A 12,392-nucleotide genomic window follows, 5' to 3' on the forward strand; every position below is an offset into this window, starting at 1 on the left:
GTTGTGAAAGACTTTTCCTCATCAAACACAGGAGCAGAAATCTGAGCTGACTGGTTTTGTTGGAATTGTTTTTACAGCTGATATTTATTTATTGGATGAAGATGTGGTGATGATTTAATGACTTGTTTCTGCAACCTGAAATCTGTCTGAGGCTATTTGTCTTTGGTTGTTCTTAAAAGCAGTTAGAGAATATTTTTATGGCAGATCCTTCACCTGTGTTATATGTTTGTAAAGTGACTATTGTTAAGATTATCCAGGAAATCAACAAAAAGGAATAAAAAATGTTTGAACCAATAAACTCTTGTAGGAAAATGCCATTGCTGTGTAAGTTCATTTTGAATGATTAAGGGAATTCCATACAACTTTTTAACACACAACTAAATATCAAAGCAATCACACAAATAAGACAGTTATCAAGCTGAATAAGATTGAAGTTGTGTGAAAGGAACAACCATCTTTTTACAAGAAAGAAGAAGTCAATGATTTACTCACTAACTTCCGCCACCAGTGTCAGCCGTGCACTGTTTTTAAATGGTAAAGTAGTTCCATTTTTAAAAGGTAATAAAATTAATACGGTTTATAATAATGTGTTTTTTTTAGACATACAGGTAGATCTTCTAATGAGTACATTTCAAAGATTTTAGGCCACATTTGTAAAAACAGTGGAGGATCCCTTTAAAGAGCATAGAGCTGTAAAAATACAAACCACATTATGAGGACAAACAAACCAAAGACTGACAAACATACAGAGCACACCGACCAGAAGAAGCAAAACAATCAAATAATAACCGTAAGCTCACAGCGCCAATCAGAAAGATTGGACACACCTATGTGGTGACAATTGAACCTAAACCCATTTACTGAACACACACACACACACGCATGCACTCACACTGACAGAACTGGGTTTGTTGGAACATACAGAACCAAGAACCAGAGACAGAAAATAAACCCAACAGATACCAACAAAAAAAGGTACAGGCACATTCATTTTCTGACCCACTTGTTCGCTCTCATTAGGCGTTAGGCAGGGGTACACCCTGGACAGGGCACCAGTCCATCACAGGGAGACAGACACACAACCACTTACACTCACATTCAGCCCTACGAGCAATTTCAAGACCCCAATCATCGTGACAGTCATGTTTTTGGATTGTGGGAGGAAGCCAGAAAACCCTGAGGAAACCCACGCTGTGAGGCAAACGTGCTAACCACTAAATTCACCAATTTACCATTATAATACACACTTGAAATTAGTTATGTCCTTAATTTTTACAAGTAAATACTAATTATATCATCTTAAATAGTATTATTATCTAATGGTACAATTTCCACTTCAGACAAATGAAAGACCAACATTGTCTACACAGTAGTTAATGCTTCAGAATGTTTCTTTTAAATCATTGGGAAAATATTTACAAACAAAATAAAATAGTTTAAAAGTAATCCCAGCCGTATTATCATTGAATGTTGGTGTCAATATTAAACAAGTTTTCAAATGAAGGTATTTTCTGATTAATGACAAGGTGATGCATTTAAAAAGCTTTGATTTCATGTTACTCTGAAATTGAAAATGACTTTTTTTTTTTTAATTGCTTAGAATTTTTTTTTTGGTTCATTGTTGGATTATTATATGATGAAAATATATGTTAGTAATTCACTCATTTATTCACAAAGAACTTAAACAGTGAGACTTTAATTTTTCTTCAAGACTTTATTGTTTTGAACATTTCATAACTCATTTTGTGTGGATGTTGATTTCCGGTTGCTGTCACAACCAATCACCACATTAGCATTAAATAAATACATCTTTAAATGTTAAAACAATTCCAACAAAACCAGTGAGCTCAGATTTCTGCTCGTGTGTTTGATGGAGTTAAAGTCTTTCAAAAATCGCAGCAGAATCCACAATGTCCATTTTTGCAGCAGAACTGACACTTGGCTGCACGCTTCTGTCTGTTGTTAGAGAGCGTCTGTGAAAGATAAAACACATCATCATCATTATGTATTCTGCATTGGTTCCATTTAGTACAGAGGAGTCCAAACTGGTTCCTATGGTCTCTGATTCCAAGGAGAGGCTGTTACTACGCTCTCTGTACAGCTTCAGATCAGAGTCAGGTGTGTTGGAGCAGGCTCTTACCTTCATGGAGTCCATCACAGTCTCATCCATGACAGCATCTGGAATCTCTAAAAAGATGGTCTCCTCCAGCTCTTCACCCTGTAAACCAGATGGAAGATTGTCCACATTAGTACAAAAAATCCTGGCATGGCTGTAAGAGAATTCAGCTGGAGATGTGACCTGAAGGACTGGGACAGCAGAGCTCTGCTGGCTGTATATCACTGTGAGCACGATGGCCACTGCAACAAACACACTCAAAGTCTTCATCTCTACACTCTCAGCAGATCCACAATATGTCAGGTTTCTGTTAGGGACGCTTGTCGGCTTTTGATAATGTTCAGCTGCAGAGTGTGGAGATATTTATACCCATTGGACCTCTGTTGCCTCATTACTGGGTTTTCTACGTTGAAGAAAGTCAAGTAATTGCAGCATGACTTTTCACTAAAGGTGGCTTCTTGTTGACATTGACTCACTCTCACTGCTGTCCTTTTGGAGTCTTTCTATTGATCTGACCCATATGAAATGAAGAGTACACACGTAGCTGCCAACCCTCATGAATTCACAGTGAGAGTCATTTCTTACTCAAAACAAAATCAGAATCTGTCCAAAATGTTGCATGAAGACAATAGTTATTATGGCGGCCGGTAAGGCCACAGAGTCATGGTGTGAGCCCTGTACCTACTGCCTCTCTCTTTCTCTTCGATTCACTCTTTCTCTCTTTCAGTGTGTAACGTGCCTTTAGACGCAGGTGTTGTTTGGTCGTTTGAGTGTGTGTCTGTGTTGTGAGTAAATACAGGTGTGTTTTTTGTGCGCTGGTGCTTGTGTGTTTTAATAATGATTTAAAATCATCAAGTATTTACCATCATATACTGTTTAATTTCCTTTTAAAAAGACCACAATAAATCTGTAGAAGGTGAGAACATGGGAAACATGGGTCCTTTTCACTCCTTATTCATTTTGTAGATCATTGTTGAGTGTTTTAAAGTGCTTTCAAATTCATGACATGGTTTCATATGAGTGCATCTGCAGCAGATAAACCAAGCCTGCTGTTTAAACCTGGTTGAGAGCTGTTGGCACCACTGACTGTATTACTTGCAACTAAGCTGTTTTCTCTTGGATGAAACTACGGTTCCAGTAAGATCCTGGTTTAACTGAGCCAGAGCTGGGTTTGATTAAGTGTCCCCCTGAGGAAACCCACAAAAGCACAGTGAGAACATGCAAACTCCACACCAAAAGGACCCACGTGTCCAACCCAGGGCTTGAACCCAGATCTTTCTACCAACAGGGCGATCCCATGTTTTAAGCATTACTGTTGGCTGCTCGAGCTGCTCGTCAAAAGTCTATGCGCGTTCACGATCTGAGAGTAGGGAAAGTCCCATGGCAATACATTCTAGCAGAAGTCTCTGTCGCGGCTCTTGGCACAGTGGTTACATGGCAACGCAAGAGGAAAAAGGAAGACCGAGGTAGAGAAGTAACAGAATAAAGGCACAAACGTGTCCACGAGGAACAGACTCACGGAGGTCCCTCTCGTTATATGTGGTGGGTTGCGCGCGATCCGCTTTCAGTCCGTTCACAGTCTGCCCCACTTAGCGAGTCAGAGGGAGAGAGAACAGATGGGATAAACAGCTTGTAACCTAAGAAAAAACATTATCTAAGGTAGAAACAGAGAAAAGACACTAGTTATTTGCAGTCTGGATGTGGAGTTGTGTGTCTGCTCTGATCAGCTGGACACGGCTTCTTGTATGAGGAGCGGCTGTTACTGTGAGCTTCTTACTGTCCTCCCAGCAGTGAGTGATACGTGCTTTAATGTGTCTAAAACATCAGAATACTCTTTAATAACACAAGATAAAGTCCTTACATTTGTACGCAAATGTTCAGAAGAACCAGTGAGTTTAGTTCAGGAGTGAAGGGGGGAGCGTGGAGCACCTCACCATTCTACAAAGTGTAGCTTTAAGTGAAACATGTTGAATATATTTTACATTCATGCAGACTTCTTGTTGGTGAGTAAAAACAACAAACTGTAACTGATCCAGTCATGATCATGTAGTGTGGCACACTCTAGCCTATGCTCTCTGTAGCAAACCTGCTGTTCTAAGAGAGTTTACAATGAAACTATAACTTGCCAGAGGAGAAAATAGTTGTCATTCCTCACTGTGAAATAAAGAATGGTTCAATCAAAATGAATAGTTGCCTGTTATTCCTCTGTGGACTAGTATTGGTTTAGTATTTTCATAATCCTTCCTCCCTGAGATCAAACAGCAGAAATTATGTGACAATGAGTTAATTCTACTGATATATTTTTGTGTGCCCTAAATAGAATGATCTAACATCTCACTCTATCTAAAGCAGAGTGTTGTTCTGAGATTCTTTAAGTAAAAAGGGCAAACAAAGCGAGTATACCCACTTTTCTGAGGATCACTACAACACTAATGTGTCTCCCAGCATGTCCACTTCAATAGGTCCAACGCTACCCATTAGAATATAAAGTAAAGAAGCTTCATTTGATAAACAGTTTTCTTTGTGATTCTCAAGAAGAAATTTCTGGTCTCAAAAATACAATATACATACACTTATAACACTGTTTGTGGGTAAAACATGAAATAGTCTTTACAGACATTTATCACATGGTCAGTTTTTACCTGTTTTCAGATATCTGAAAGTTTGTGGGAGAGAAAAGAAAAACAGATATTTTAATATTTGTTTTAATATTTAGTCTTTTACATTTATTTTGATCTGTTGCTCTAACTTTAAAGCTGCTATGATGAGTAAACAGTGCTTAAGACCCTGATTTAAAAATCAAATCTATTACAAATCTAAAATTCTATTTAACTATGAAGAACTGTACAATCTTGACCAACAATGTAGTCTCTGATTACATAATCACCTCTAACCGTAAACTATGCTGTAAAAACTACATTTCCCACAGATGATCCTGCTTGTTGATCCACTGGTTTCACATTTCTGATGTGCCAATGTCAACAAATACAAACTGACACACTTTGTTTACTGCTGCGTACTATTCTGGTAATATGGGTCAGATCAATAGAAAGGCTCCAAAATGACAGCAGTGGGAGTGAGTCAATATCAACAAGAAGCCACCTTTAGTGATGAGTTTCATTACAATTACTCAAAAAGTGTTTTCCTCAATATGGAAAACCCAGTGATGAGGCAACAGAGGTCCAATGGGTATAAATATCTCCACACTCTGCAGTTGAACATGTTCAAAAGCTGACAAGCGTCCCTAACAGAAATCTGACATCTTGTGGATCTGCTGAGAGTGTAGAGATGAAGACTTTGAGTGTGTTTGTTGCAGTGGCCATCGTGCTCACAGTGATGTGCAGCCAGCAGAGCTCTGCTGTCCCAGTCCTTCAGGTCACATCTCCAGCTGAATTCTCTTACAGCCATGCCAGGATTTGTTGTACTAATGTGGACAATCTTCCATCTGGTTTACAGGGTGAAGAACTGGAGGAGACCATCTTTTTAGAGATTCCAGGCGGTGCCATGAATGAGACTGTGATGGACTTCATGAAGGTAAGAGCCTGCTCCAACACACCTGACTCTGATCTGAAGCTGTACAGATATTGTGTAGTAACAGCCTCCTCTTGGAATCAGAGGCCATAGGAACCAGTTTGGACTCCTCTGTACTAAATGGAACCAGTGCAGAATACGTAATGATGATGATGGAGCTGGAAATTAACTTTCACCAAAGTATTTCATCTTTCACACAGTCAGGATTAGTTGTACTAATGTGGACAATCTTCTAACTTTATAGGGTGAAGAGGGTGAAGAAGGTGAAGAGACCATCTTTTTAGAGACTCCAGGTGGTGCCATGAATGAGACTTGGATGGACAACAGGGAGGTAAGAGCCTGCTCCAACACACCTGACTCTGATCTGAAGATGTGCAGAGAGTGTAGTAACAGAGGAGGAGCCAGTTTGGACTCCTCTGTACTAAATGGAACTAATGCAGAATAAATAATGATGGTGATGTGTTTCATCTTTCACACAGATGAGAAAACTGAGGTGTAGCTTCCGCTGCAGAAGAGGACGCTGTAGACTTCGCTGCAAGTTGTGAAAGACTTTTCCTCATCAAACACAGGAGCAGAAATCTGAGCTGACTGGTTTTGTTGGAATTGTTTTCACAGCTGATATTTATTTATTGGATGAAGATGTGGTGATGATTTAATGACTTGTTTCTGCAACCTGAAATCTGTCTGAGGCTATTTGTCTTTGGTTGTTCTTAAAAGCAGTTAGAGAATATTTTTATGGCAGATCCTTCACCTGTGTTATATGTTTGTAAAGTGACTATTGTTAAGATTATCCAGGAAATCAACAAAAAGAAATAAAAAATGTTTGAACCAATAAACTCTTGTAGGAAAATGCCATTGCTGTGTAAGTTCATTTGAATGATTAAGGGAATTCCATACAACTTTTTAACACACAACTAAATATCAAAGCAATCACACAAATAAGACAGTTATCAAGCTGAATAAGATTGAAGTTGTGTGAAAGGAACAACCATCTTTTTACAAGAAAGAAGAAGTCAATGATTTACTCACTAACTTCCGCCACCAGAGTGTCAGCCGTGCACTGTTTTTAAATGGTAAAGTAGTTCCATTTTTAAAAGGTAATAAAATTAATACGGTTTATAATAATGTGTTTTTTTTAGACATACAGGTAGATCTTCTAATGAGTACATTTCAAAGATTTTAGGCCACATTTGTAAAAACAGTGGAGGATCCCTTTAAAGAGCATAGAGCTGTAAAAATACAAACCACATTATGAGGACAAACAAACCAAAGACTGACAAACATACAGAGCACACCGACGAGAAGAAGCAAAACAATCAAATAATAACCGTAAGCTCACAGCGCCAATCAGAAAGATTGGACACACCTATGTGGTGACAATTGAACCTAAACCCATTTACTGAACACACACACACACACACGCATGCACTCACACTGACAGAACTGGGTTTGTTGGAACATACAGAACCAAGAACCAGAGACAGAAAATAAACCCAACAGATACCAACAAAAAAAGGTACAGGCACATTCATTTTCTGACCCACTTGTTCGCTCTCATTAGGCGTTAGGCAGGGGTACACCCTGGACAGGGCACCAGTCCATCACAGGGAGACTGACACACAACCACTTACACTCACAATCAGCCCTACGAGCAATTTCAAGACCCCAATCATCGTGACAGTCATGTTTTTGGATTGTGGGAGGAAGCCAGAAAACCCTGAGGAAACCCACGCTGTGAGGCAAACGTGCTAACCACTAAATTCACCAATTTACCATTATAATACACACTTGAAATTAGTTATGTCCTTAATTTTTACAAGTAAATACTAATTATATCATCTTAAATAGTATTATTATCTAATGGTACAATTTCCACTTTAGCATTCTACAGACAATTGAAAGACCAACATTGTCTACACAGTAGTTAATGCTTCAGAATGTTTCTTTTAAATCATTGGGAAAATATTTACAAACAAAATAAAATAGTTTAAAAGTAATCCCAGCCGTATTATCATTGAATGTTGGTGTCAATATTAAACAAGTTTTCAAATGAAGGTATTTTCTGATTAATGACAAGGTGATGCATTTAAAAAGCTTTGATTTCATGTTACTCTGAAATTGAAAATGATTTTTTTTTTTTTTAATTGATTTGATTTTTTTTTTTGGTTCATTGTTGGATTATTATATGATGAAAATATATGTTAGTAATTCACTCATTTATTCACAAAGAACTTAAACAGTGAGACTTTAATTTTTCTTCAAGACTTTATTGTTTTGAACATTTCATAACTCATTTTGTGTGGATGTTGATTTCCGGTTGCTGTCACAACCAATCACCACATTTGCATTAAATAAATACATATTTAAATGTTAAAACAATTCCAACAAAACCAGTGAGCTCAGATTTCTGCTCGTGTGTTTGATGGAGTTAAAGTCTGTCAGAAATCGCAGCAGAATCCACAATGTCCATTTTTGCAGCAGAACTGCAAAAATGGACAGAAGCTGCACGCTTCTGTCTGTTGTTAGAGAGCGTCTGTGAAAGATAAAACACTTCATCATCATTACGTATTCTGCATTGGTTCCATTTAGTACAGAGGAGTCCAAACTGGTTCCTATGGCCTCTGATTCCAAGGAGAGGCTGTTACTATGCTCTCTGTACAGCTTCAGATCAGAGTCAGGTGTGTTGGAGCAGGCTCTTACCTTCATGGAGTCCATCACAGTCTCATCCATGGCAGCATCTGGAATCTCTAAAAAGATGGTCTCCTCCAGTTCTTCACCCTGTAAACCAGATGGAAGATTGTCCACATTAGTACAACAAATCCTGACATGGCTGTAAGAGAATTCAGCTGGAGATGTGACCTGAAGGACTGGGACAGCAGAGCTCTGCTGGCTGCACATCACTGTGAGCACGATGGCCACTGCAACAAACACACTCAAAGTCTTCATCTCTACACTCTCAGCAGATCCACAAGATGTCAGATTTCTGTTAGGGACACTTGTCAGCTTTTGAACATGTTCAACTGCAGAGTGTGGAGATATTTATACCCATTGGACCTCTGTTGCCTCATCACTGGGTTTTCTACGTTGAAGAAAGCACTTGTTGAGTAATTGTAACAAGACTCGTCACTAAAGGTGGCATCTTGTTGACATTGACTCACTCTCACTGCTGTCATTTTGGAGTCTTTCTATTGATCTGATCATATGAAGTGAAGAGTACACATGTAGCTGCCAACCCTCATGCATTCATCATGAAAGTCATGCAGTTGGTGGATTTTACACGGTCTCATGCCATGCTCCAAATTTCTCACTCAAAACAAAATGTTAATTCATCCAAAATGTTACCCTGTCTCTCTCTCTGTGAGTAACGTGCCTTTGTACATCTCTGAGTGTTTGTGTGCATGTGTTTTTTGGTCGTTTGTGTGTGTGTCTGCGTTTTGAGTAAAGGCGTTTTGAGTATGTTCACTTGTGGTGCTTCGAGCAGTTAGTTGAGTTCAGGGTTGTTTAGGTTTGTGTGTGTGGGGCAGTGTGCACTGACTTTGGTGTGTGTGGTATGGGACCCAAGGATGAAGAAACACAATAACAAATAAAAGTACCTATATAATTCAGGTGAAACAGAGGAGTCAGGACACGATCTGTGTGCTTATTTCTCCAGATTGCTTCTGAACTTGAAGAGACAGGGAAAGTGACAAACTTTTGCCTGTGCCTAAAGGCAGGCATACACTGTCGATTTTTGGCCAATTTTGAGCCAATTTTCGATGCGTGCGTCTGTTTTGTGGGATTATGCGAGTCTCTGATCGACCGTGTGTTGTGCATCGTGTAGTATACATGGGGTCACGAGAAGCGATCACCAGTCGTATGGTCATTAGAAAATTAAACATGTTTGAAATCCAGTCGCTCCTTTTGAGGATATCTCCCAGTTGAAGCAGTGCCACGGACCGGCTAACCTTAAACTGTCACATTGCGTATGCGTGAACACCGTAGGACCGCTGTAGAATTGACGGACTGTACTGCCCACGTCTGTCCAGCCAGTTCCTGGTCTATTACATCGCCATCTTTTCTTTATTAAAGCTCTTTTTGCTGAGATTTGCGAGTGTCTCTCCACTTCTGGGTTCTTCTACTTCGTCTGTTAATGGCTGACTTTTTTTTGGGAGTGCCACATGTGCATTCATGTGGGTGTGTTCCGGTGTCACGTACTGAGTTTACCTCCGTACTGAGATTTTAGCCGTAACTCTGACCTAATCCAATAAACAAATAAAACACGGGTCCATTCACTTTGAAAAACAAAAATAAACAAAAAGGAATTATTCTTTTTTTTTTAGCAAAAATTAGTGTTCCAGTAGTGAGCACGTGCGTGCATGAGCATATACATATACAATCTCAGTACAACGCACACTCAGTACATGACACCGGTACATGCTGAATCTGAACAGCAGTCCGCTATTCCCATTCAAATGGACAGACTCAAGTTCAGTTTGTTCAATTTACTTCACAATTCTATAAAGTTCTGGAACATAATTAAAATAAGTGAACAGAAAACTTTGTTTACTAGAATAATGAAAAATAGTTTTTTTTATACGTTTTCTATTATATAGTTCTAATAGATTTCCTAACAAAATGAAAACAGTAAAAGTCAAACCTCTGTATAAATAGTGTGACAGACAGTGTCACAAACTAAAATCGTGTTTCATTATTTCCACTTTTCTCAAAAATTCTTAAAAAAGTCTTTAATAATCGGAATTCATACTTAAACACAAAGTACTCCATGACAGTATGGTTTTTGGACACAAACCGCAACATCTCTGGCATTAATAGACTCAAAAGAAAACATTTCATTCTCAAAAGAACAAAAACAGCTTGAGGTGGGGCTTAAAAAAGGCCTGGATCATGATATTTTATTGAATAAATTTAAATGTTTTGGGATTAGGTAGGTCGTATTGGCTTGGATTCAAAGTCATTTAAATGAGAAAAGAAGAGATTCACTATCCACTCAAAACGCTTGGATTACAATATGTTCAGAGATGGATTATGGATTTTTGACCAAATGGAACTGTACAATCTTGACCAACAATGTAGTCTCTGATTACATAATCACCTCTAACCGTAAACTATGCTGAAATGACTACATTTCCCACAGATGATCCTGCTTGTTGATCCACTGGTTTCACATTTCTGATGTGCCAATGTCAACAAATACAAACTAGCACACTTTGTTTACTGCTGCGTACTATTCTGGTAATATGGGTCAGATCAATAGAAAGGCTCCAAAATGACAGCAGTGGGAGTGAGTCAATATCAACAAGAAGCCACCTTTAGTGATGAGTTTCATTACAATTACTCAACAAGTGCTTTCTTCAACGTGGAAAACCCAGTGATGAGGCAACAGAGGTCCAATGGGTATAAATATCTCCACACTCTGCAGTTGAACATGTTCAAAAGCTGACAAGCGTCCCTAACAGAAATCTGACATCTTGTGGATCTGCTGAGAGTGTAGAGATGAAGACTTTGAGTGTGTTTGTTGCAGTGGCCATCGTGCTCACAGTGATGTGCAGCCAGCAGAGCTCTGCTGTCCCAGTCCTTCAGGTCACATCTCCAGCTGAATTCTCTTACAGCCATGCCAGGATTTGTTGTACTAATGTGGACAATCTTGCATCTGGTTTACAGGGTGAAGAACTGGAGGAGACCATCTTTTTAGAGATTCCAGGTGGTGCCATGAATGAGACTGTGATGGACTCCATGAAGGTAAGAGCCTGCTCCAACACACCTGACTCTGATCTGAAGCTGTACAGATATCGTGTAGTAACAGCCTCCTCTTGGAATCAGAGGCCATAGGAACCAGTTTGGACTTCTCTGTACTAAATGGAACCAGTGCAGAATACGTAATGATGATGATGGAGCTGGAAATTAACTTTCACCAAAGTATTTCATCTTTCACACAGTCAGGATTAGTTGTACTAATGTGGGCAATCTTCCAACTGGTTTATAGGGTGAAGAGGGTGAAGAAGATGAAGAGACCATCTTTTTAGAGACTCCAGGTGGTGCCATGAATGAGACTTGGATGGACAACAGGGAGGTAAGAGCCTGCTCCAACACACCTGACTCTGATCTGAAGATGTGCAGAGAGCGTAGTAACAGAGGAGGAGCCAGTTTGGACTCCTCTGTACTAAATGGAACTAATGCAGAATAAGTAATTGTTAGCTCTTGGTTTTATGTTCACCTTCCATGCCCTACAGCTAGGGGGCTCTAGCACTCCGTTTACTGGGCACATGTTGTACAAATCCATGTTGACTGGGAGTGGTACAGTTGTAACTTGTATCTGGACGTGATGGTTACGGATTTTTTTGAAAACAAAAACCTAACGTGGAGTAACAGTAATGATGGTGATGTGTTTCATCTTTCACACAGATGAGAAAACCGAGGTGTAGCTTCCGCTGCAGAAGAGGACGCTGTAGACTTCACTGCAAGTTGTGAAAGACTTTTCCTCATCAAACACAGGAGCAGAAATCTGAGCTGACTGGTTTTGTTGGAATTGTTTTCACAGCTGATATTTATTTATTGGATGAAGATGTGGTGATGATTTAATGACTTGTTTCTGCAACCTGAAATCAGTCGTAGTCTATTCGTCTTTGGTTGTTCTTAAAAGCAGTTAGAGAATGTTTTTATGGCAGATCCTTCACCTGTGTTATATGTTTGTAAAGTGACTGATGTACTATTGTTAAGATTATCCAGGAAATCAACAAAAGGGGTT

General features: G+C 39.2%; 2 protein-coding genes across 2 annotated transcripts; one reads left to right on the plus strand and one right to left on the minus strand.

Annotated features, from left to right (window-relative positions):
• Positions 1-1,886: 1,886 nt before the first annotated feature.
• Positions 1,887-2,386, minus strand: LOC114466697 (hepcidin-like). Its single transcript, XM_028452334.1, has 3 exons — positions 2,300-2,386; positions 2,141-2,218; positions 1,887-1,973 (listed from the first exon to the last, which is right to left on the minus strand). Exons 1-3 carry the CDS (start codon positions 2,384-2,386, stop codon positions 1,887-1,889), a joined length of 252 nt encoding a protein of 83 aa, XP_028308135.1.
• An 8,705-nt stretch (positions 2,387-11,091) lies between these two features.
• On the plus strand, positions 11,092-12,175 carry LOC114466484 (hepcidin-like). Its single transcript, XM_028451951.1, has 4 exons — positions 11,092-11,227; positions 11,309-11,386; positions 11,631-11,717; positions 12,050-12,175. The coding sequence occupies exons 1-4, from the start codon at positions 11,141-11,143 to the stop codon at positions 12,113-12,115; spliced, it is 318 nt and encodes a 105-aa protein (XP_028307752.1). The 5' UTR covers positions 11,092-11,140; the 3' UTR covers positions 12,116-12,175.
• The last annotated feature ends 217 nt before the right edge of the window (positions 12,176-12,392 follow it).

This window comes from Gouania willdenowi, chromosome 7 (assembly GCF_900634775.1).
Source record: "Gouania willdenowi chromosome 7, fGouWil2.1, whole genome shotgun sequence".
Lineage (NCBI taxonomy): Eukaryota > Metazoa > Chordata > Actinopteri > Blenniiformes > Gobiesocidae > Gouania > Gouania willdenowi.